This window comes from Strix aluco, chromosome 16 (genome assembly GCF_031877795.1).
Source record: "Strix aluco isolate bStrAlu1 chromosome 16, bStrAlu1.hap1, whole genome shotgun sequence".
Lineage (NCBI taxonomy): Eukaryota > Metazoa > Chordata > Aves > Strigiformes > Strigidae > Strix > Strix aluco.
The window spans coordinates 2284719-2309842 of record NC_133946.1 but is presented as its reverse complement, the minus strand read 5'-3'; the positions used below and the strand labels follow the sequence as shown (position 1 = coordinate 2309842).

At 38.8% G+C, this 25124-nt stretch overlaps 2 protein-coding genes across 25 annotated transcripts in view; one reads left to right on the top strand and one right to left on the bottom strand.

Moving 5' to 3' along the window:
* Positions 1 to 21231, top strand: part of BTBD10 (BTB domain containing 10) — a 30164-nt gene extending 8933 nt beyond the window's left edge. For 12 of the 14 annotated variants that reach the window (XM_074842408.1, XM_074842414.1, XM_074842412.1 and 9 more), the window contains 7 exons: positions 11050 to 11243; positions 11911 to 12196; positions 14934 to 15036; positions 15784 to 15904; positions 16997 to 17194; positions 18545 to 18655; positions 20119 to 21231. In XM_074842408.1, the coding sequence (XP_074698509.1) occupies positions 11050 to 11243; positions 11911 to 12196; positions 14934 to 15036; positions 15784 to 15904; positions 16997 to 17194; positions 18545 to 18655; positions 20119 to 20429 (1324 nt within the window). In that variant the 3' untranslated portion in view covers positions 20430 to 21231. Of the gene's footprint in view, positions 1 to 487; positions 509 to 5238; positions 5516 to 11049; positions 11244 to 11910; positions 12197 to 14933; positions 15037 to 15783; positions 15905 to 16996; positions 17195 to 18544; positions 18656 to 20118 lie in introns of those variants that run through there. The other 2 variants (XM_074842415.1, XM_074842400.1) reach the window with 2 other exon arrangements.
* Positions 21232 to 21581: 350 nt separating this feature from the next.
* BMAL1 (basic helix-loop-helix ARNT like 1) overlaps positions 21582 to 25124 on the bottom strand; it is a 52326-nt gene continuing 48783 nt past the window's right edge. For all 11 annotated transcript variants that reach the window (XM_074842389.1, XM_074842393.1, XM_074842388.1 and 8 more), the window contains 3 exons: positions 24486 to 24579; positions 22755 to 22857; positions 21582 to 22230 (listed from right to left, as the gene is read on the bottom strand). In XM_074842389.1, the coding sequence (XP_074698490.1) occupies positions 22070 to 22230; positions 22755 to 22857; positions 24486 to 24579 (358 nt within the window). In that variant the 3' untranslated portion in view covers positions 21582 to 22069. The remainder of the gene's footprint in view (positions 22231 to 22754; positions 22858 to 24485; positions 24580 to 25124) is intronic.

The following is a 25124-nucleotide window of genomic DNA, read 5'->3' as shown; positions in this document are numbered from 1 at the left end:
CTCAGTGGGTGCGCAATTGAACATAAGTCTCCAATAACATTATATGGTCAAAAGGGCTAATGCAGCTGTTAAATGTATAGTGGAGTTACTGGAAGTCAGCAGTTCAGGGACTGTTTTGATTAGAGGGGATTCTGAAGACATAGAAGTTATTAAATATCTTCTGAGACAGGGAAAACTCACAAGTTAAATTGACATCTTGATCAATCTCTAAAGATCCTTGCAGAAACACAGCATTATGATGATGAGCTTTAGTCACTAGGCAAATTTGTAGTAAAGTGTAGTAGCTGGAAGCTAAAGCTAGGTAAATCCAGTCCAGAGAAACAGTGCACGTGTCTTACCATGTGTGGTCTGTTGTGGATTATCTGTTTTGGGGAAATGTTTAAATAAAAAGCTGTGCAGCTTTCTGGAAAGATTTTTTTTTTATGCAGATAGGAGTTAAGGAACTCTATGGCCTATGCTTTTCAGAAAGGCTGCTGTTGATCTGAATTCAAGGTTCACACATCAGAAGGTATGAAATGTATGCCTCTAAAATAATGGCAGCTATGTTGGACATATTTCTGGCAAAACACTATTTGTGTTTCCAACAAAATGCCGAACAGCCAGTGTTTTATGGACGTTTGTAATGTGTATGGTAGGGATATAGTATTCAAGCTAAGATCTGATTCCCCTCCCCCCAATAATATAGACACATTTTGGAAATCTTTGAAAATGAGAATCCAACTAATGGCTTGAGGTTGTAATAGAATAAGGAATAAATTCAGGAGAAATACTTTGTTACCTTGTTCCTTTGAGATACTTGATTACTTCAGCGAATCTAATTATTGGAAAATAGAGTACTTCATTTTGTTTAGGCTTTTGAATAACTGAGTTTTGGGTGGCTGAATATAGACATATTACTATTATTTGTGACTTAATTGACACTTTCTCCAGACAAGTGAAAGTCTATATGAAAAATACAGTGTGAGGGGAAAAATGCTGTTGGAGACCTGTTTTAGTGATATATGACTTGAACAGAACTGTTTTTTTAAAAGGTTTGAGTACCGCAGTCTTATTTGTCTTGCACTTATGCCTTGTTATCATAAGGAAAAAAATACTTCAGGTTTGAAAAGTGTAATGGTGAAATAAGAACTTGATAATAAATCTCAGCAACGGAGTAATATTTCAGGTAGATGCTTAGCTTGTCACTTCTTGATGCTTTGGAGTGTTTAGTCCTGCAGTCTTAACATTCTTAAAATAGCTTAGATAATTTTCTAGACTCATAGAAAACGTAATCTAGGACTGTGAGCTGTCCTTCTGTGTGTAAGGCTTATGTGGCAACAAGGATAGCAATGGGATTCAGCTCCCTTCGCTGTGCCACCTGTTTGAGGCAAAGGATGTGTGGCAAAAATATCTAAGGGGGTGTATGTATTAAACACACAGGTTAGCATAAGAACCTTTTCTCTCTAGTTTGATGGGTGTCCAGTTTGTGAAACCTCTGGCAAGTTGTACCATTGTTTTCTCTCCTCCTTTTTCTTACTCCTTCTGAGATGGGGAATGTAACGGAAAACTCAGAAGGGAGAGATTGAGAAAACAAGGACCAAAAATATAATGCAAATGGACGTTGGTATAAATTTAAAGAGCCTGACAGGATGAAATTACATGTTGTTAAAGCTGACTGTAACTAAATGATACTAACAGTCTTGTTTGTTCAAGCTATTACAAAAATCTTTGAGATGCTTTTTATTTAAGTACCCAAATAAGATGGAAGAAAACTTTTGGGAACCATATCTTGACTAAACGGTGGCTAAGGTTCAAGTAAATGGTCTCTGAATTGTATTTTCATTATTAGGTATTGCTGTTCTGTATTTTCTATTTAATTTTTCATTGATTATTAGCTTCCCGCATGTAATTTCTCTATAGAGTTATAGTTTTTGTTGTTGTTGGAAGACTTTAATTCTAATTCTGTTGTACCAAATGCTTTCTCTGGAGTTGTGGTGAAAAATCCATGGCTTAAATTTGCTTCTTCCTTAAGATTTTTCTTGGATTTAATTTTCTAAATCTGCTTCGGTTCTAGTCCCATTTGATAGTTCCTTGTTTGTTCATTCTATTTAGATAGCATTAGATTCAGAGTCCTGCCTGCCCTACTGCATTAATGAACAAAATGGGGCTGTGCTGTGGTTCTGTTGTCATGACTCCTGAACCTCTTGAATCTTTGAGCAATCTTCAACTTCTTTGAAAAATTTTCCATAGATGACAAGTTATTGTGCAGATGCTGAAGGCGGAGAGTTTTTTTTTCTGTAATATTATTTTTTGCATGCTGGGAGGATGCATTCATGGGTTGTGAATGGAAATGCCACTTGCCTCAGTGTTTTGTAAGCATCCCCCAGAAGTGTCCTTTTCTCATCTCTGGAATGATATCAGAATGTATAATCTGTTTTGCACTGCAGGATGGGTTTTATTTCTTTTCGTGTAAATTGGATTTCTGTGGTTGAACACTCTATAGCATGGGGCAGGCCTCCGCGATGTATAATGTGAAAATAATTAGGCCTACTTTTGTCATGGGCTCAGGTCATAGTCTATGAATTACTGTGCGTCACCTGCTTTAAGGTAACTGCTAACATGCCTGCTCTTAATTGCAACCTGTTATTGGCAGATCAGGATCTCTTCATCTAGATTTTGTTGGCACTAGAATGTAAAGCCATCAGAAGAAACTAAGATGGGCTGGGAAGAGGTGTTCTTGGAATCTAGGTAAATGGGCTGCACTCAGTGATGGCTTTTAAAAGCATCAATCTACCAATTTTTTATAAGGTATCTAAAGTATAGTGAGTGATCTTAAACAGTTCTTTGGTGTTTTTTTTCCTCTTGATTTTTGACATCCTTCATTTCTGAAATGGCAGTTTGTGAACACCGTTGAGAAGGAAAACTTAGTGACTTTCTCTGCAAAAGCAAACGCTAAATCCTCTTGAACTTCTTCAGCGCACAAATGACCTTTTCCAAATATCATTAGTTATTATTTGTGGTAGACTTTGGCATCATGCAAAACTCAATCAGACCCTGGCTTTTAATTAAGACACAAAGTACTTTAGAGGTGAAGTGATTATGCTCAGAACTATTATGCCTTTGAATTTTTATGGACGACTCTTTTCTGCATTGCTGTCTGCTCTGTTCTGCTCTGAGAGAAGAAACTATAATGGCTAGATACAGGTTTGGTAACTGTTTGGACCCAGTTCTTTTGAACTCTGAAGCTAGTTTTTAATACGTGGAGGTACTTTCCAGTTCCAAGGAGAATGTGCTTCTGAGTTTCTTAAACTTTGATTTTTACCTAACATCCTGTTTTAAAAATGGTATAGGAATTGCTATACAAATAAAAGGCAACCAGTGTTCTTTTATGTAGGTCGTGTATTTGGGGAGCTTGGCAGAAGTGATAAGGTATGAACGTGTACCTATCTAAAGGTTAATTTTTCACTGCTTGAAAAATCCCTTTGGCAGCTAAACACTCATGAGATTTTTTGTTTTTTCCATCCTGAAATGGAACTGAATTACTAAGAAATATATTACTCATCGTGGAGAGAGCTCACTGAAGACCAAAATTATGTGATTATTTAAGAATTTTGGAGCAGGAAAGTGTTCACAGAGTTGCTGTGTTGAGCTGAGGGAAGATCATGTAACACCCCCCAAATTAAGCAGAGAGAATTCTTTCCGAGGGCTTTCTGACTGGTGGTGGAGCCCCAAGTTAAGTTCGACTGATGCATTGTGCTTCTACAAGATTTTGATGGGTGCATGTCCTGGCCTGAGGGGTAGTTTTGTGGAAATCAGGAGCTAATCTGTCCATGGCATGTTCTTTCTACCTGAAATAGGAGTAAAGGAGAACAAAAAGTGCTAATTATGCTGTGGAGAAAAGACCCCATATAGGTAGCCAGTGCTGAAAGAACCTGGGTGTGCTTGTACTTTTTTTGCTGCTGTGGGACTGTTCTATTGGAGGCAAAAAAGTGCCTAAGGTTTTCCCAGCATGTTTTCTGTATATCTTATTATAGCCATGTCTTCCATGGCTTATTTTGAAGGAAAGAAAAGTCTTAGAAGACTGTGATGGTTATTCTACCCTTTGGGCATGGGGAAGGTGGTTGAGTGAACCCTCACAAGACCCTAAAACTAGGAGAAACTTCACTGGCTTGGGTAATTGTAGTTGTGTGAGCAGAAATTTTCCTTCCATGTCTAAAGTGCTGACTCTTCAGTCTAGAATGCCAGTGCTCTCCTGCCTTTCTAATTGCAAGTCTCTTGTTTTTCTCACTGACTTCCTCTTTATAGCTGCAGTCTTTTGCTGAACAATCTCCCTTATTCCTTCAGCTTTCATCATATTTTAACTTCCACTCTACTGCTTATGACATCTTGATTTTTATTTATTATAAGTCTTGCTTTTAAACTATTCCTCCAGTGTATTGTGGCTCCTTAAACCAGCCTACAGACATTCTAAAAAGAATGATTTAGAAAAAACTGTAGCATAACGCTTACTTATCCTCCCCCAAAGAAAAAACCTTCAGAAAATGTTATCCTGACATGTGTCTTAATTGGCTTTGTTGCTTTTTGTCCTCAGTGGGCTTGACTTGTTGTCAAGCATTTGCTGACCTATTGATGTGAAGGTGCACTACCTCAGGACTTGGCGAAATGATTTCTGATCAGTAAACATACTGATGAGTGTAATTATATACTAGTGTTTAGATTGTCACAAAGCATAGTACATTTTTCATGGCATAGACTTGCTGGAAAAGGGATGTTTGTAGTTAAAAAATGGAGGCTGTGCTGCCTTGTTCTCAAAAGGCTATTGCTGTACCTGCTTATGAACTCGGTCGAAGGTGAATTCCTTTTAGGTATTAATCCAGGCAGACTTTACAGGAACAAATTAACTGTTCCCTGAAACTTGCATGGATTTGTCTATCTTGAATGATCACGAACACAAATGAGAGATGTGACAAGAGAAAGTTAGCAATACCCTTTTCAGATGTGGTGTTTGTGTGTTGAAACCTGACAAGCTGGCAGGACTAGAATAGCTTCGCAGATGGTACTTGGCAGGGTACCGAGCAGCTCTCCTCTCGCACGCTCCCCACCCTGCCTGTCAGTCGCGGTACCCAATGGCTGCTTAGAGATGGGGAAACGGCAAGTATGAATTCAGCTCACAGGAGGCTGCGAGGTCAGACGTCAGTATTGCACTACGCATGGCTGAGTCAGTGACTGTGAGAAATTGAATTGAATTAATATCTAGAGGGGTTTGCGTCTTTGAACACTTAATGGACTGTATAGCCACAATCTCTTATCCTTGAGGGGAAGATGATGGAGGAAAAAGTAAGGCTCGCTGATGGTGCAGTGAACTACTGAAGAAATGATGGAAATATCAAATATGCTGAACTTAACAAGTAATGCCAAAGGATGCTGATCTGGCTTTCAAAGCTGCTTTCTTGGAAGGAACAGAATTCCTTTGTGCTCTGATTTCAAAATTATTTCCATGCTTTTGTGTTTCCTCCCTGATAGATACAAGAGGAAGGTGCGTATGTGTTAACAGGAATAATCTGTGGGCATTATTAAGGAGAAGAATGAGGAAAAGTACTGTCCTTTGTGTGCACTGGTCAATTGAAATGTCTGCTGACAAAGAACAGACTTCAGGGGGAGGAAGAGGGGCATAAGCATTGTCATTGTGTAAGTCCTAGCAATGGGAGCAGAATAGATTTGATTTCTTCTAAAGCCTTATAGCATTGTATCTGTAACTTAGTGTATAGATAAAGCTCTATATCTCTATTCTACAAGTGTTGATTATGTGACTTATCCTAGGAAAGGATTGGATCTAAGTTTGTATTTTGAGTTAGTTAATATAAGTTTTAGAAGATAAAGGGGGAGAAAAAGGGTAAAAGTCTTGGTTAATATTCCACTGCGGCATCCTTAACATTTAGATAAGGTTTGGGGGGTAATAAGTATATTAGTTTAGCACCATAATTCTGTGTAGACAAGAGCCAGTTTTATAAAACAAATATGTTTATTGGCAGTATTCAGTAGGATGCACATGAAGTTTTTGTATTGGAATACATGCTAATTGTTTTGGCAGTATAATTAATTCAGTTTAATGACTTCAATTAATTCAGTTTAATGACTTCTTTTAATCATTAGTAATATATTCAGAGCAATATGTTGTTATGTATAAAGACAAACTGAAGCTCTCCTTCCACAGATGACTGCAAAGCATCGTTAAATTGAAGAGCATTTATATTTTTTAAAAACAGCTCTTCCCTTACTGCAAAAATAGGAAGCATACCAGTATGACAAGTGTGCCATTTTGATGGTACTCTCTTTCCTCCTTTACATTATATTAAATAGGTTTGCTTAAGTACAGCCTTGAGCTTATTTGGTTTCCTTTGTGAGGCAACTGCTTTTAAAGAAAATGCCTCTTCCCTTTACAAAGGCAGACCTTCCTTGATCCCTGACTGAGGGGAAAAAAAAAATCTATCACTGACTTAAAGTTCTTGAATGGGTGCAGTGCTAGTGTCCCAATGTTCCTTTGGAGCCAGGAAAACCTGTATGTTGAATTTATGAAGATTGTCTAAATATACCAATATTTATAGGGTTGTTGGTTTGGTGTCATGTCCCCCCCTCACCCGGGACTGAGGCTGTGTGTTTAAAATGTTGGGGTACTTTTTCTCTTTTACGGTTTTAAATTAAATGCTCTATGTTATTAAGCACACAGGAGGAAATTTTGCTTATGGGCTGGTGTTGTGCCTCAGTCATTGCCCATGGCTTCTACAGTACGGTGTGCAGCTGGTGGTCCTTGACTGGGAAATTAATTGAAAGTTGACATTGCAAATAGGTCTCTTCAGAGTGAGATAGAAATCTGAAACTGTAATGACTTTCTTGGAGGACTGAAGTCATGCACTGTGCAGAGCACCACTGACTGTTGTAGGCTGAAATTACAGATTAATCTAGTACGGCAGCCAGGTGCCGCATGAGACCAGCGGCTTCCTGGCACTTTTAATTATCAGCAGTTTTCTGCTGTTTGGGAAGTACTGGTGTTTTATCTGGTCTGCAGAATGCTTCTGTGAACCACTATACTGCCTAACAGTTTGCCTGTTCTTGCAAATGGGGCAGCTCTGCTTTTGTCAGTCAGTGACAAAAAAGCTGCTTTTTTCCATAGGTGTAGGTAGGTAGCTGCATCGACACAACTCAGGAACTCCCTAGTGAATGCCAGTTTGGCTTGCCTGTGTCGCTGGGGACAGGTGTGTAATTAAAGTTCTGCACACTGCTGGTATGGAGTGAAGAGTTTTTGCATTTCCCTGTGGAAGCAACCTCCTGTCCCCAATGGCTTTGTTAGCAGGGAAAAAATGGTATTATTAAGTCCTTCTATCAAAAAAATCAAAATCATTCGGTAGTTCTGATGTCTTCATTTTTTTGAACACTTGCAACTTCTTCTAAAGCCTCTTTACAGGAAAATAGAAGCCACAGGTGGTCTTTCATATGTACTGTCCACAGATGTAGCTCTTTATCCAGACTAACTGATAGAGTAGCTCTGTGACACAGTTTTTCCTAGCCAAATGTTGCAGGGTAAAGCCAGTGACCGTCTCTTCCCACGTGCTAGATTCCACCTCTTTATTTTCTCTTTGTTCAGATTGGAACTCAATTTTGTTGTCTTGTTTATTGTAGAGCAAAGTTGTATATCAGTGGGTATTTATCTGAGTACACATGCTGTCAGATGGAACTCCAGATTTTGTCAGGTATACATGCAACCGATCAAAGAAATACATTTATTTTTTTTGTGTATTGTGACTCAACAGTGATGAGATTTAAGATTGACATTTTAGATGACTGTTACTAAGATGAGTGAAGATTCATGATTCAGATGGTGCTGCCTCAAGCCAAACTGCTTGAATTCTCAGAAATCTTACGATTCTGGCTTGCATCTTCTGGCTAATGGGTAACGTGCCAGTCTCACAGTTAGCATTCATCTGTACATTACAGGGAGGAAAGTACAACATGGAAGCAAGCAAATGAATGGTGTGGCCAGCTGCACTTTGAACAGCTCTTTGAGATTATTTACTAATCTATCTGTTTCAGAAACAATTGTTTTAATATTTAAGTATCCTGTCCTTCTCCAGCTGGCGACCTCTTCCTCTTTCATAGTGTGCCATGCTGAATTGATGGCTCGTGTGCCTGTGCTCCGAAGGGACGGATGTGGCTGGCAGCAGGAGGCACGTAAATCCGTGCACGCTGCCCCCTCCTCCTGGTCTTGCTGGCTGTGTGAACCAAGGCAGAAGTAGCCCCAGTTCCCATATGGGGAAGGTATAGCTGAAACAGTCGTGCCCAGCGTGTTTAGTCCTTTATTCAGACGTGACTAAGGAGGAAGTATGATGCCAGCTGAGTCAGTGTTACTTCCTGTAGCACCTGTTTTTCTCAACTCCTGTAAAGAGATTATTAACTAGGGTTTGCCCTACTTCAGTGTGAACTCTGAATCACTGCTTAGAGGGTAATGTGGCTCTAGATGGTTTTCTGGATTAAGAATCGCATTTTAATTGCCTTCTCTGTTAAAGGGTAATTCATGTCTGCTCTGCCAAAATGCGTGATAAGCCTGCATATCCTTACAGTGGTTCAGTTTCATTTTCTACTGTGTTACCCTTATTTAAAGCAACTAAAGTACTTTAGCTATTGAGAAACAGTGAGTCATACATTTCAATACTATAAAATGTGGCACCTGCAAAACTCTGGTTTCTCGCAGCATGGTTAGAAATATTATCTGGGCTAGGATCAAGGCACTGTTTTAACAAAGGCCTGATCACATGGGGCTTTATTAGGATTTGCTGAGATATTTTGTCACAGGACTGCTATGTATGTGTTCGAGTGCTCCGCACACACACGCACATACACACCCACACCCACCCCCCCTTTGTGGGATGGTTGGTTATACCGTGATGCACAAATGTAAACACACAGGTGAGATAGAGGTGGGTTTTTTTTAAAAGTTTGACCATTTCTTGGGAAGTTTAGCTGTAGTAGTAATGAATATCATATATAAACAGGGGTCAGACTTTGGTTTCAGGTTAGATTTTAATTATAGGCTGTAATCCACATTTCTGATAATTTGTGGGCATATTTTGTACCTAATAAAGTAATTGTGTTTTGTATGTGCATATATATATATGGAAGAAAAGATGCAAAGGTTTTCCTAAATTGTTGATGTTCTTGAAAGGGAGCTTTGCAGATCTCACTCCTGCAAACTTTTGCACACTTCACTTTCATAATACAAAATTTATCTTTCTCTAATAGAGGAGTAAAACAATAAAGAGACACGTTAGCCATGCTGAAATGCTATATATCTTAATACGTTCAGATTGCAGTAGAAGGCCTGAAGAAAATTCTATTTCCTTTTAATGAAAATGGTTGGATCATCTTTATTCTTGGACTATAAATCTGAACATTTCCAGCTGTAAGCAAGGCTTGCAGTTCTTTCACCTTATTCAATAGACCTTTGGCTGACTTCACATCCTAAAGATGCATGTCTTATTGCAGCATATTTTAAGCTTGGCAGGAAACAGTATTGCAGTAGATTCTCTCTGCACCAAACTTCTGCTTTGAGATACAAGATCCTTCCCTCATTTAAATGGGGTGGGGAGAAGCTTGTGTTCCTTAGCTGAGAGATATATTTCTTATTCTTTGCATTGTGCTAATACTCATTTTGTGCCAATGTAAACTGCATAAGATCTATCATAGTCTTTTTGTCCTGATTGAAGCTCTTCTTACCAGTCACTGAAACCTGAAGCTGAAACATGTCATGCTAGATGTTTACTTTTTTGAATAGTCTTTAATTTTTTTTTCCCTTGTTACTTCTAAGAAAGAGAACATTCTGCTCAATTTACTTGTACAGTTCATGCTTTTAAAATTTGTTGTGCTTTTCTTAGCTAGGCTGTTATTCTTACCTCTTTGTGTTACTGAATCCTATGGCATTCCTAGCAGTCATATTTAAGGTCTCTTGGTAAAAGCTGTGGGATTTGCAGGCTGCGAGCAAGTGGGGCACTGAGGCTCCTGTGGGAAATTATGACCCTTCTTTGTCTGTCAGACCTTGTAGCTGTGGAGATGTCTGTCTCAGTTATCCAGTACCTGAGGCTTTTGGAAAGTTCTTCAGTTAAACCCATAAATAAGGAGTGTTGTCATGCCCACACTTGAAAGGCAAATAGCAAAGGAATGGATTTAGGAATACCAGTGGGGTGCAAGGACACAGATTTGTCTGTGCTGTCCTGATGTAAAAAATTCTGTTTTAAAGAGTACAAATAAAAAGCATAAGTATTTTTAGTAAAATTCAACAGTAGCTGTTGCAATTTGATATTTAATTTTTAGATAGTTTCTGGGAGTACTGGATCTTGAAACTGACTGGTTTTGTTGCTAGGTTTAATAATTTCAAAATGTAATCAGTAACTTAATTTAAGGAATGTAACATAATTTAATCTAAAAAAAAAAATCTTAAATTGTTACATTAAGATTTGCTAGTTTAGAACAAATATCCTACTTGTTACTGACAGTGTTGTAGGTCTTGGCTTTAATAATACAGTTTGTATGTTTGCTGTCTGGGTTGTGGTGGCTTACTATTGTTCCTTCTAAGAGTAACTGAAAATTTTAAAAAGAATGCCCAGAAATAAACCCTTGGCTGGTGTGTCTTGATGTATCCATTAGTGTAAGGCTGACCACCTTTGTAAAGGACAAGTTGCTGAAAAGAGTGCAGTCGGTACGAAAAGCCTGTGCTCTGAGAAGGGTTTTCCAAAACAGGTTTCACTGGAAAAATGACCCCTAACTTTTAATTTTGTGGTTTGATTAGAACATTTAATTTAACAGTAAGCATCAAAATTAAATGCTCAGTTCTATTTGACTTACCTGTTCTGGAAGGGATTTCTGTGAATACAGGTTCATGGGCAGGCTCAACTGATCAGGCTGTATGGAAAAGACTAATCTTCAGAATGTGTGCGTGGAGTGTGAGTGCCTTTAAAATTCAAATGTATAACGTTTCTGAAATTTTGAAATGCTAAATGTTTCTCTTATTTGTGTTTTCAGCACCTCATCTCGTATTGCTAAAGGAATAGACTACACAAAAATGAGCCTCCATGGTGCAAGTGGTGGACATGAGAGATCAAGGGACAGACGCAGATCGAGTGACAGATCTCGTGACTCATCCCATGAAAGAGCAGAATCTCAGCTCACTCCATGCATCAGGAATGTTACTTCACCAACAAGACAGTATCATTCTGGTGTGTTCAGATCTATAGCATTTCAGGATTAAAATTCTTAAATTTAATTACCATTATGTTAAAAGAGTACAATAAAAACCATTATTTGTTGATGTCACAACATGCAGATTTTTTGCATGTGTCCTGGGCTGGGACTACCCTTTCGTGATAGGTCGTAACTCTTTCTTCAGTCTGCAGTGTGTATTCCTACATGATGTTCTTATTTAGTGTAAATCACAAGAGCAATCTAATTTTTATAATAACATAATTGACTAAACACTTCCCCTTTACTTGGTAGGGTTTAGGTATTTAGAAATGTAGGAAACACTTCTCTTTTGATGACAAAACTTTGTTTGTTTGAAATACAGCAATAAACACCAACTGTGATGCATAGCTTCTACATTATATTGAGTTGCTTTTTCAGTACTAGAATGCTAAATTTTTGTTGTAAAGGCTTTGGGGAGGTGAGATGGCTTTGCCGAAGTGGTAGAAACTTCAGAATCTCATATATGGACAGTTATTTTTTGAAGGTTTCTTTAAGTAGAATAGATTTAATTGAAAGAGTTCATACTTAATGTATCAAGTTGCCAGGTTTTGTGCCTGGAAAGGCATAAAGTGCATAGAGCTCATGTAAATCTATAATTCCTTTCCTGTTTTTTTTTCTCCTTCCATCTTGTCCCCACATAAGATCGAGAAAAAGATCACAGTTCATCTCGACCAAGCAGCCCTCGTCCTCAGAAGACTTCCCCTAACGGTTCTGTTGTTAGCATGGGGAACAGCAGCAGAAACAGTAGCCAGTCAAGTTCAGATGGGAGCTGCAAGGCTGGTGGGGAAATGGTATTTGTATATGAAAATGGAAAAGAGGGAGCTCGAAATTTAAGAACTTCTGAACGAGTAACACTCATAGTGGATAACACCAGATTTGTTGTAGATCCTTCTATCTTTACTGCACAACCTAATACAATGTTGGGCAGGTTTGTATCTTGTTTTTTGTTTTAATCTCTAACTGTAGAAGAGAGCCATAATTGCTTTGTAGATATTAAAACTGTCTAAATAGTTATTGAACTTATATTGCTACAGCTGATCTGCTAACATTTAATATTACCAGTTTGCAAAGGTAAAAGTCAGATCTAAGTTCTCCTCTGTATTTGGCAGAGATGCCGATAGATGTCTATTACCTAGAGACAAGAGAGTTCATAAGTAAATTAACATTTCATGATGTGCTCATTTCCTTCTATCTTGCTGGGCCTTGCTTCTGTATTCAATCTGCCTCATTCTATCTCTTGTTGTTTTTTTTTTAAAGCTAGCTGCTTCATAAAACAAAGTAGTGAGTATAGATAGTCTCTTTGAAAATAGCAAGGAGGAAAACCTTGAAGGAATTTATTTTGCTTAATGGGCCTACCCTGACAACACTCAAGCTCAGAACATTTATCTTCTGAAATGCTTTTTGGACAGGGCAATGTCAAATAGATTATCAGTATAACAGATCAGAGCCTCTCAGCAAAGAGACTGAACGTTCAAAATGGTCAATCGTTAAACGAAAGTCCACAATATGTGTGTAGTATTTTCTATAGAAACTATAGTGAGCAACATATTTAACATGTTGACTTGGTGGGAAGAGAGTGTATACTTGCTCAAATGCTGGCAGGTTTTACATTGTCCAAATGTAGAGAGCACCACTTACGAACTTGTGGCAAGAAAGAAATGTGCCACTTGGGATTCAGCTTTTTCATTAAAATACTTAAAATACATATCTATATAAAGCTATTTGCCAAGGTACAGGTAATAAATATGATTAAACAATTTCTGCTTTGTTTAGATCACCGCTGTGAGGGATAAATAGTATCTTGGGTTCCCTATTTTGTGAAAAGTCAGGGAAGAGTTCCAGAGAAAGCAAAAAATGCTTCTCTGTGTAAACTGTAAAGGGGAATAAATAGAAGTAATAATAGAAATAAATCATTGATGTAAGGCATTTGTACAGTACATGCATACATGTATACGTGTCAATATCCAGACTAACAAACAGGGAGTGCACCAGTGTGAAGTTATGTGGTGAAATCGTTTGCTTTTCCATGCCCAGCCTCAGAGTAAGTGATGCTGGCCAATGCACTACATTTTTTTTGTGTGTATGCGCTGAGTTATTCTCCCTTTGGGATTGGTTCAAGGAACAAGCTTATTATATCTTAGGCTAATTCAAAAGTAGGTTAATAAAGATACGGAAATACTGCTCTAAAACACAAGTTATTTATAAACCTACTTTCCCCCAATGTCATTTCACAGGACACTGAACAGGAACAGCTTAGCTAATATGTTCTGGGAGGTAAAAGTAACCATAATAAGGCTGTATTATTTGCCTTAAGCCTATATCCTGTTAGAGTGACTTTTTCCTAAATATTATTTCTTGTCTTGAAGAGTGGTCAGGAAACACATGTCCAGTCATTAAGTGGAAGAAGTTACTTTGTTCTCCATTATAAATGCACACAGTACACCAATGCTGTTTCTTTGGGTTGTGTGTATGAGAGCAAAGCTTTGCCATCAGAGTATATTTGCAAATAAAGACTAGATGGCAATACTTTTTGTAAGCATAGGGTGTAACTCATACATTCTTAGAATGGTTTGGGTTGGAAGGCACCTTAAAGGTCCTCTAGTTCCAACCCCCCTGTCATGGGCAGGGACACCTCCCACTAGCCCAGGTTGCCCAAAGCCCCGTCCAACCTGGCCTTGAACCCTTCCAGGGAGGGGGCAGCCACAGCGTCTCTGGGCAACCTGTGCCAGGGCCTCAACACCCTCACAGGGAAGAATTTCTGCCTTGTATCTAATCTAAATCTACCCTCTTTCAGTTTAAAGCCATTGCCCCTCATTCTATCCCTACACTCCCTGATACAGAGTCCCCCCCATCTTTCCTGTAGCCTCTTTAAGTACTGGAAGGCCACTGTAAGGTCTCCCCAGAGCCTTCTCTTCTCCAGCTGAACACCCCCAACTCTCTCAGCCTGTCCTCACAGAGAAAGTGCTCCAGCCCCCTGATCATCTTTGTGGCCTTCTCTGGACCTGCCTGAGCAGATTTATACCCTTCTTATATTGGGGGCCCCCAATAATTGTGTATCAGTGGTGTATTTTAAAAAGTCAAATACTGTTTGGGACTTGTAGTTTTCTCCTTAGTCTAACTTTCCTTGCATCCTGTTGGAGGGAGAAATACGCTGTACATGCTACCCCTAAATGCAGGTATCTTCTATCAGAATGTTATTTTAACTTTTGAATTAACTAAGTCTTTTAAATGAAACTGAGGTGAGTTGCATGTACTTGAACACTAAATTCTGTTTCTTAAACTCAAATGTCATTAGATAATGTGAATTTCACAAGAAAACCTGTTCTTCTGCTATTTTACCCCACAGATGCCAAAGACGACTAATTTCGGGTTCCCCCCCACACCTTTGGCAATGGCAGGAAATGGCCTGGTCTAACTTTTGTTTTGATCAAAAGATACTGTCAAGTTAAGATTGAAGAGTAAAACTAGACTTTGCTGAGTTACTGCTTCCTATTTTCTAGTAGTCTTACTAAACATAAACCCAACTGAACAGTGTACATACATACAAGGTAGAATAGACTCTTTTTTCACTGCCATTTCAGTACAATTTTTGACATTTTACTTTTCAGATTTACCAAAAAAAAATGGTAAGGAATTCTAACCAGGTTACTTTTATTCTTGAGCAGGATGTTTGGATCAGGCCGAGAACATAACTTTACACGTCCTAATGAAAAAGGAGAGTATGAAGTTGCTGAAGGGATTGGTTCCACTGTGTTTCGTGCTATTCTGGTGAGTTTTCAAGGGCAAGTACTATTAGGACAAGCACTATGAGTATTAAGAGGCATAACTTCTTGATTTAGCGGTACTTGCGTATCTGGACTTTGTGGATGGAATAAATGTTGTTTTTCTATATTGTTCTCTAAAGGGGAAAAGCACTTGATATGAAAACACCCCTAGGTTTTGTAGATGTGTGTGTGACAATCAGGGAGGGAGAAAACACACATGAAATGAACCAAAAAAATACTGCCTGGGAGAAATTTGTTCATCTTCTATGAATCTAGTTCACCTAGTTCAGATATATTCAGCCTTTCTTGTGCTGAAATTAAATGAAACGGACTACTGGAAGTTAACTTACCGCAGGTAAGGGGAGCAAAGCAAACTCCAGTCTGAGGAAAATGACCCCTTACATATTTCCTATCTACACAGGCAAGCAGAGCTGCCATACACCTTTGTCAGCAGAATCAGAATAGCAAAAGCTGAGTGAAGTATAGATAAAAGACAGTATACATGCACCAAAATGATCAGTATTAATAGTTGTCACTTAAATAACAATTTTAACCAGAGCTCACTGCTCTGAAAGCGGCTCAGAAAACTGATAAATTTGAGGACAATCAAATTCACAAAGCTTAACCTATGTTGCTCTCTTACATTTTAGGGAGCTTGCTTGTGGAGAAAGCATCATAAATGAAATGATGAAATGTTTCTGTCAGTGAATATTGAAGTGCATTGTCTTTTTTGTTTGCTGCATTACTGTAGGATTACTACAAGACTGGAGTGATACGCTGTCCTGATGGGATATCCATTCCTGAATTGAGAGAAGCATGTGACTATCTCTGTATCTCTTTTGAGTATAGTACTATTAAATGCAGAGATCTCAGTAAGTACAGAATTTATTAAAATAGTTTGAATTATACAGACTACCTTAAGCAAATATATGGGGGGGCAATTCTAAATTGTATCCTTTATTGAGGTAAGGAATGTGTCTGACACTACGTGAGCAAAATCCATCCTTTTTTATCTCTTATGTAATAAAGCCCCAAAGACAATGGATGTACACCTTCTGAAACATAATGTTTCTGATATTTCAATATCTGATATTACATATTTTGCTGCTGTGGTCAGCTCTGTGGAATACTTAAACTCTGATGCATTTGCAGTACAGATACAGTAACATTAAGTGGTATCTTTTTTGCAGAGGACAGGGAGGGTCATTTATTCAACTCCTTGCTTAAGAGAATTAAGCTGTGCTGCTAGCAAAAGTAGCACAGCTTTGGTGGTGTAGGGTGCATCATGGTCATCTCCCACACCAGTGTGTCGTGTCTCTTCAGCTTGTTCCTTCCAGTCAAAGTTTTAGCCAAAGTTTAAATGAGCTGGCCTGTGCCTTTGGTTCCTGTGATCTCCTGGTGCAGGGCCAAGCGGTGGCATTCCAGCTGTGAGACCTGTGTGGGGCACCTGTGCCTTCACCAGCAGTGCCACCACCTCACGGTCTGTCACCTGCTGAGTCACGCTCCTGGTGCACTTTGTCCGCAGCAGAAGGATTTAGCAGCTCATGCTGTGAGGGTTTTGAGAGGCTTTGTTATTAAGCTCCTGCTTATGGAAAGTGGGTTGCATGCTCTACTCTTCCAGCAACTGGCTTAAACAGTGTTTCTTGTAGGAAGCCCGAGGGGAGTCTTACACACAATAACCAAATGTTTAGCAGTGGTAAAATGTGAAGGAGGACTCCTCAAAGTCACTCCTCTGTCTGCCCAACATTATGTTAATATCTGCAGGACAGTCCTAGTAGTTTGAACTTCGGGTGTGGCTTCTGGTAAACATTGGAAAAAGTTCTAATCTTATACAAACTAATAGACTAAGTGTCTTCAAAGCTTTCTGCAGTAAATACTACAAAATAACTGCTGCTGTTTCTTATTCCTGCCTTCATTTTTTTACTAAGCTTTCAAATATGCCTGTGCCTAAACTTTTGTTCCAGGTGCTCTCATGCATGAACTGTCAAATGATGGTGCTCGCAAACAATTTGAGTTTTATCTAGAAGAAATGATTCTCCCATTGATGGTTGCCAGTGCCCAGAGTGGTGAGAGGGAGTGCCACATTGTTGTGCTGACAGACGATGATGTTGTTGACTGGGATGAAGAGTATCCTCCACAAATGGGAGAGGAGTATTCACAAAGTAAGTTTATTTTGTTTCCACCAAGCCATGCTTTGGTAGAGGTAGCAGTAAATGTGCCGATTTAACCATTTTGTACATAAGTGCTGTAAGCAAAGTCTTTACAACATCCCTAATGCATCACCAAAAAAGCCCTTAGTTTTGGTAGTTCTGCTTATATGCTTCTGTGAAGCAAAATACTGTTGCATTTTATGTTCAAATCTAACCTAAAAAGAAGCAATTTTTTGTAGTAAGGTATTGTCAGTCAATGAGGCAGAAGGAAATACTTTTTCAGCAAGAGCTTGATGAGAAAAATGGGTAGGAGTCATGTTTACTGTGGGAGAACAACTAGAGGGTTTTTTTTCGGTGGGGGGGGAAGTGTCTTAGTATTTTGGAAGTGTAACAGTTTGGTGAGCAGAGTGCCCTCTGCAAGGACAGCATCAGTGCTGTCCTTGTAGCTGAAAACATTCCTTCAGTGTGTGAACTTGAAATTCAGGGTTTTGTGGGGGCATGTAGGAGCTTGAGATATTCTTTGTACTCCAGTAGTATAAAATCTTATAAGTCTCTTCAAGGTATTACAGTTTTGGTTGGGGTTTTTTTAATTAAAAAAAACAAAATGCCAAAAAAAAAAAAACCCTTACATTTTTGGAGGATGCAAACCTGCAGCTCTTCCTAAAGAAGGGAGGCTCGATGTGAGTATAGACCAAATGTGGCTGTTGTAATGTAGTAACACAATTGGCTCAGGTCTCTAGGACCTTTATGTCTCAAGGATGTCAATTAAAAATACTCCCTACCCTAAGTAATTAGTTAGGCACACACCTGCCTTTTACATTTATACTTTTCATGAACAGTAGATTTGGATCTCTGCAGCTGTATGGGATTGGAACCCAGTCCCTTCTTTTAAGGTGCTACAATCTAAATTTCAAAGGCATCCCTCTTGTTCTGCTTCAGAAGTCTGGGTTTTCTTGAAACTGATTTGCAGATCTCTCTTATATAATGGCAAGCAGAATGGAAAGATTTTCTAATGTCTGCAGGAATTCCATCAAACAGGAAAAAAAATGAGATGTCTTTTTTGTGGAGGTGGCATTGGGAGTATATAATGTGGTTTGCTCTGTGAATTGTCCTATTGCATTCCTAAATCTACCAAAAAAACTCGTGTGTAAAACAGACTAAATTGATAGGGAAACAGATGTGTACAACCAACCCATTTCGCAGTGCCTTTAGCCATTTTTCTCAGGAGCTCGAGTCTTTCACCATATTCTGAAATAGAAATACAAAAGTAAAGCAAAACAGTGAAAAAAATAAATCTTTGTGTGTTAAGACTAGAAGTTTAATCTTTTAATATAGTGTTTCCTCATTAAAATCTATTTTTAGTTATTTACAGCACAAAGTTGTATAGATTCTTCAAATACATTGAAAATCGAGATGTGGCCAAATCCGTTCTGAAGGAAAGAGGGCTCAAGAAGATCCGACTGGGCATTGAAGGTAAGAGAAGCATTGCTTGCACACTGACTCTTTGGGGAAAAAACTCTCCTTTATGATCGTCTCTGCAGTTGAAAAAGTCAGGGTTGGCATTGTCTTTCATATGATGGCCAGAGGGGGAGTGGTACCCAGTAAACAACTGGTCCAGGTAGAAAACCCCATTATAGGCTCAGGACTGGTCTACGAGATGTATCTAGGCACTAGACTGTTTGCAGAGTAACTTAGGTGGCTTTTACTGAGTTACGACTGCATCTCATGCCATTTGCCCTTTAGTTTTTACATAAAATGTTCTCTGTACTTTATTTGAAGTAATGATGCATTTTTACAGCTTTGTGTATTCTGTTCTTGGTCTGGTGTCATTTTCAGGGCTTGAAATGAAAAATTCTGTGTGAAGTGGCAGGTAGATATTTTCTTTCAGGAAATACAAAACTATCAAATGGATCATTGAAGTGCAAAGAAATATTAATCTGAACTAAACATCTTGTAAATTAGGAGGTGAATCTATAGAATCTCAGCTCTGGCTTTGCAAGAGACAACTACATTAAGTAGTCTTTGATTTTTAGCGTGAATGTAACAACTGGGTTTCTTTGCATTTCATTTTCCTTCTGATTGTTGACCCAAATATTCAAAAGTCCAGCCTTTATAATTTGCAGGATTTCTGTCGTTCACTCACCAAGTTATTACAGTTATGCTGTTATGCAGTTACAGTTATGCAACCAAAAGCAAATGCTTCTAACTGCTTGTGATTTCTAAAATAAGTGAATAAATTCAGCTGAACAAGGTGTGAGCCTTCAGACTGGCATGCCATTCAGCTGAACAAGAACTGGGTTTGTGTGTAATGCTGGCTAATACCAGATTATTTCTGCTGGCACTTCTTATTTTAGACAAATAACATCTGTTTGACTAAACTTCAATCCTAGTGCCCCGTAATACCATGTAACTTTCTGGTAATGAAAATTATTGCTTAGGCAGGGGGGAGAGGTGACTTGTATGCAGCAGAACCAGAATTGCTAATTGGTCTAAAAGGATGTATCTTCATCATTTGGGGGAGCTGGGAGGAATGCACTAGGCTTCTGCTTGGGAACTTAAACACAGATCAGAGGGACACTGTGCTCTGCTTCTGAGACCTCCTGTCCTGGTCATAGTGCTTTAGAAACAGCCGGCTGCTTTCGGCTCGAGAAAGGAGCCACTAGCTTTGCCTGTGAAGTTTGGAAGAGTTACCTGGAGACAATATATTCATTATTGATAGCACTGTAGCCTCTTTCCTTACGATTTGGTTGGTAGTTGAACTGCTGACTGTGTTCTCTGTGCACAGAGATGATGAAGAACAACACGATGGCATCTGTTTCCATTCAGGATGTTGATGGTGACAACTGCTGCTCTTCACTATGCTGCCTTTTTGTAAAAGAAAACCCTCAACTAAACAGTACAGGAAACGTTAACTTCTGCTGTACTCTGTTTCTTAGGTTACCCTACATACAAAGAGAAAGTGAAAAAGCGACCGGGTGGAAGGCCGGAGGTGATTTACAACTACGTCCAAAGACCGTTTATTCGGATGTCATGGGAGAAGGAGGAAGGAAAGAGTCGGCATGTTGACTTTCAGTGTGTGAAAAGCAAATCTATTACCAATTTAGCAGCAGCAGCAGCAGATATACCCCAGGACCAGCTTGTGGTAATGCATCCTACCCCCCAAGTAGACGAGCTGGATATTCTGCCTATTCACCCTCCACCTAATAACAGTGAGATGGATACTGAGGGACAGAACCCACCGCTCTGATCTAGACTCTTACTAAAACAAAAGCATGCTACTTTAAAGTGACTCTGTACTCAACTCATACTACACTGCAATTCCAGTGTTTTCCATTGTGTAACAGTGTTTAGGATATTGCAGTAAGGACCTTTGAAAGACCAAAGGGAGTACCTGATTGTTTTTGAAAGAGTACAGATCAACCATCCTGGGGTTACAGTTACATACATGTATGTGTTTACCGGTAGGTTTGTGACATTGGTGATTTGTATGCTGGACTGTCCTCATTCTTAAGCCCATCAAAACCAATGGGATGCTGGTGGCAGGTGTACATCAGTATTGTTACACAGGGTTAGAATGCAGAATTGGGATTGATAGTAGCACTTTACATGGTTGATAAATGGAATTTGAAGCCATTTTTTATAAATGTATTGCACAATACTAACAAAGTGCTTCTATCAAAAGTATTAACTGTGCAGAGTAAAACTATTTATAGATTGACCCTTTTAAAGTTATTGTATATGGTTGAGCACAAAACTACTTACTCTTGGGTTTTTGGATTGAGGACATGATTCAATTACCCATGTAACATCTTGTTAAAGTTCTTTAGTGAATTTTTTCACTTGTTTGCAGCGTGAGCCATGTTCAAGAATTGTGAACAAGGGATAGGGGCTTTATCTTAAATTCTGCCTTACCTTAATCTGTTCACAAATATTTATTTAATACATTTTTTCATAAGTGTCATGAAATAGGAAAATGCAAATGGTTCATTCTTCATTTATTAATGATTGTAAACAAGTTTTTCATGCAAATAAAGTTTCCATTATTTTAATGGGTTTGAATTATCTGTGAATGAGATGAAGTATACAGATGAATTTTGAAAGTAGTTGCTTTTCTTTCCTCAGGGAAGGATGGTTAACACTTGTTTTTCTACTTAGTCTCTGACATTACCAGATTTCTTTAGGAAATATTATCTGTTGTGTTTTTCTTAGTATAAACCTGAATCTAGGAGTAAGTAATAGCTTCTCTAGAAATTTATAGTAGTGACAAAATCTTGTCTTTAAGGCATTGTTTTTCCTCCCTTTTCCCCCAAGGCTAAAGAAATGATAAATACCAACTGCTTCTAGCATGCACCTTCGGCAGGGTTTTATCAAATTTATTTATCAAAGTAAATGCTCCATCTTAGAACAAGGGAAACATTTATTTTAAAAATATTTAACTGTCTAATACATTACACTTTAACAATATTTATAGTAAAGGATTCTTACAAGAAAGAATAAACAGCTTTATGGTACAATTAGTATAAGAAATATCCACATGGGGACTGTTTTGCAGTGTAAAAACACACCATACATCTGAAATGGTCATTTGCATATAAAAGCTACCACTGATGCCAGTGAGTTGCACAGTGATTTAAAAAAAATTTCAAACAACAGAATCCAAAATATACAAGTATTGCAAGCTATACACAGCTAACCAAATCAACACAGAACACTGTAGCAGGTTATTCCACTTTGTCTGAAGTTACACATGGTAGGATGAGTTGCATTCTGATACAGCTTTTATGAAATTTGTACATAAAAGCTGCTCAGTCCAACAAGTTTCACAGACTGTAGAACTCCACCAGTAAATGCACTTTGATATTTGGATGTTGAAGCCAGGTGCATCATTTACAAGGGCCATGGCAAATCACTGAAGTCTACAGGGCCACCAAGACCTGCATCTGCTTCAAGAAGGCTCATTATCACTGCCATTGCTGCTTCGTCATTGCTAGGGCTGCTAGATCCTTGATCGTTGTCAATCATGTCAATGCCTATATGAGAGTTCTCCCCTGTAAGCATAAATGCAGGAAGTTATCAGAAGTTCAGGTTTATTTTGTTCACTTGCTAAACAGGCTGAACTATTTTGGGAGTATTAATCTGTTTGATACCCAGGTTGCTGGTTTCAGGGATACCACCACTACCTGGGTGTCAGAGGACAAAGGTTAGGTCACTCCTCAGCAATGACCAGTATGCCTAATAAGGATGACCTTACATGCCATACTTCAAAAAATAAGTCTAGATCAACATCGTGTCTTCAGTTTAAAAGCATTCACAAAAGGCAGGTGAGGAGTTCAGCTAATTCACATGATTCAGCAAGAGAAGAGAAGCTTCCAGGTACTATCAAAAAAAAATTATAAAGCAAGATAGCAAAATAGACTGCCAGGCTACTCTTTAGGCAGAGTGGTAGGTTATGGGCTTTGTGCCTCAGCTATAGCCTGCAGGTGGTGAAAGCAAATTACTGCTAAAAACAACCATCTTGTTACAGTTGTCTGTATGTGTTTATTGAAGTACATTAGCATATGACTTCACTTACCAAGAATAGAGGAGTTGTCAGAATAGGGGTAACCAGAGTTATCTTGGATTTGCCCAGACAGTAACCCAGCTGAAGAAATGTCTGGAGTGCCACCATTCAGAATCTTGAAAGAAAAAGCAGAAGCCATAAACCAGCATATTGCATTAAGGCTTAAATAGTCCTATATTGGGATTTTTAATATAGGGAAGATGGGCTTCTGGGAAAAAAAAACCCAGACACCACACTTAAAGGCTAGCTAATCATACTAGTTGTAAATTAGGAGCTACTCCCTCTGTATTATGCCCATCAAGCAGCTGTCAGGTGGACAGTGTATCACCATCAGAAAGGAAGAGATCAGTACTACATGCTAAACTTCTGAAAGTAACTTCTGAAAAGGTACTAGAAAAAGTCCTCAGGGGATTTCTGTGGGTTATCTTCGTAAGTGTTCCAGCTGCCAGTGATAGTAATTACAGCTAACTACAGAATGCTTTTGAATTGACAAATACAGTATATGTAAAGTACTGTCCACTGTGAACCTTTATTTTCAGAGTATAATCCTCCCAGGCAGAGACAGACTCTCTGAGCTCAGCATTACTCCTACAGCGTAAGTAACCATTTTTTGGTACGAGCAGCACAGCAGTACTGTGTACACCAGAGCTCACCAGAAATGGAGGAACCTTCTTGGGGATTCTTAAATAGCAAGAGAATAGCTGAACAACTTGAACCAGAGTTTTGACCTGCTCAGCTGTGTGTACACTGGAAGGTAAGTACTTGTGAGCCCCCCTCTTGAGGGCAGCATCAGCTGGAACTTGGGTTGTTTCTAGCAGATGTAGTCTTCTAACCAAGGAGAAATATTGAGAGGGTGCCCTCTTAGAAATACCCCACTCTCCATGTATATCCTCCTTTATTCCATTACAGTAGCCCCTACTATATGTAGGTGTTGAATTACTGTAGGGCAGAAGGAGAAAGAATAACTATTCCTAGAATTGTAACTCAGTTTGTTCCAACTTCAAGTTTTATTTCAAGAACAAAGACAGCTAGGAATAGACAGAAATATTTACTGTCAGCTATATGCTCCAGTACAAGCAATTCTTATATATAGTCATCATAATTTCTGAAGAAAAAAATTAAGACTGAGGCAGTGTTGAATGCACAGAGTAAGGATTTGGGTAAGTGCTGCTCTTGCCTTGAATGTAACTACCATAAGCAGCAATTTATGAGATGACTTAAACGCGGCCAGTACAAGTGTTCAGGTGGTTCAGTGTTGGTAGGTGAGTGCTACTCAAGCAATCTTAGAACAAGGCATGGTACATGCTCTTGATTTAAAAATAAACTGTCAGGGTACAGTAAAGCATCTAATTGTCATTTTGTGCTACAGCTGTACAGTAAAACTGTTGCGATTCATTCGAGCACAGTCAGTGCTCAAGCACCAGCACTTCCAGTGTTCACCAGTATGTGGTGGTAAAGAGTTTCTGGATAGGAGGAGAGGTTTCTTGCAGCTGTTAAACACTGGTAGCTTTTGAAATCCACCTGGCTCTTCAGATTTTCATTTTTTCTTTTTTTATAAGAGGTACTGGTCTCTGCACTTTAGGGACTACTGTAAAGGGATTTCAGCCACCAGAATACTTTGACTTGCTGTCAGACTTTTAGCCCAGCAGCCAGGAGGAGTTCATATCATGTGTAATTTTATAAGCGTGATCTCATGTTGCTTGCCACTGCTGCTACAAGACTGTTTGCAAAGCTTGTTCTTACCTTCTTGCCTCCTGGGGAGGATGTGTCTGGTGGTGGTGTGCTGGTAATGTTCAGTGGACTTGAACCACAGCTAGAAGGTGATGATCCTCTTATCCTAAAATATGGGTAAAACAGGAAATGAATTTACCAGCAACTTTAGGATTCAGGTGCCAGATACTTAGAGTTTCAAGTGCTGACTTTAGTATCAGGTGACATAAGGTGTTATAAGCATGAACTTAATTTTTGTAATTTCCTCACTTTTTCAGTGTTACTCAAATCAGCAGTAGCACCATTTTTGTTAGCAGCTAGATAAACAGTTGTGTGTAAATTGTCCAGCTAGCTCCACCTGCAAGCTTTACCTCCTCCCTTTATTTGTTGCTGTACAGCCTTCACAGAGAGCCAGAAGGAAAAGGTCCTGGGTACTGAGGAAAACCTCATTTTTTGTATTTTACTTCAATTTAGACCAGCTAAGAATTGGAGCTACCTCAGTCACAGTAACCTAGACTCCTTAAGAGAGCCACTGCTACAGGAGTACACTGGACATTTGATATAGTTAATACTTTTTCTAAACTGTCTGAAGCAGCATTTTTCACTGTAATTTTCCATAGCTTGATCAAATATCATTATTAATGAATAATGTATTAACCGTAGAACCAACAA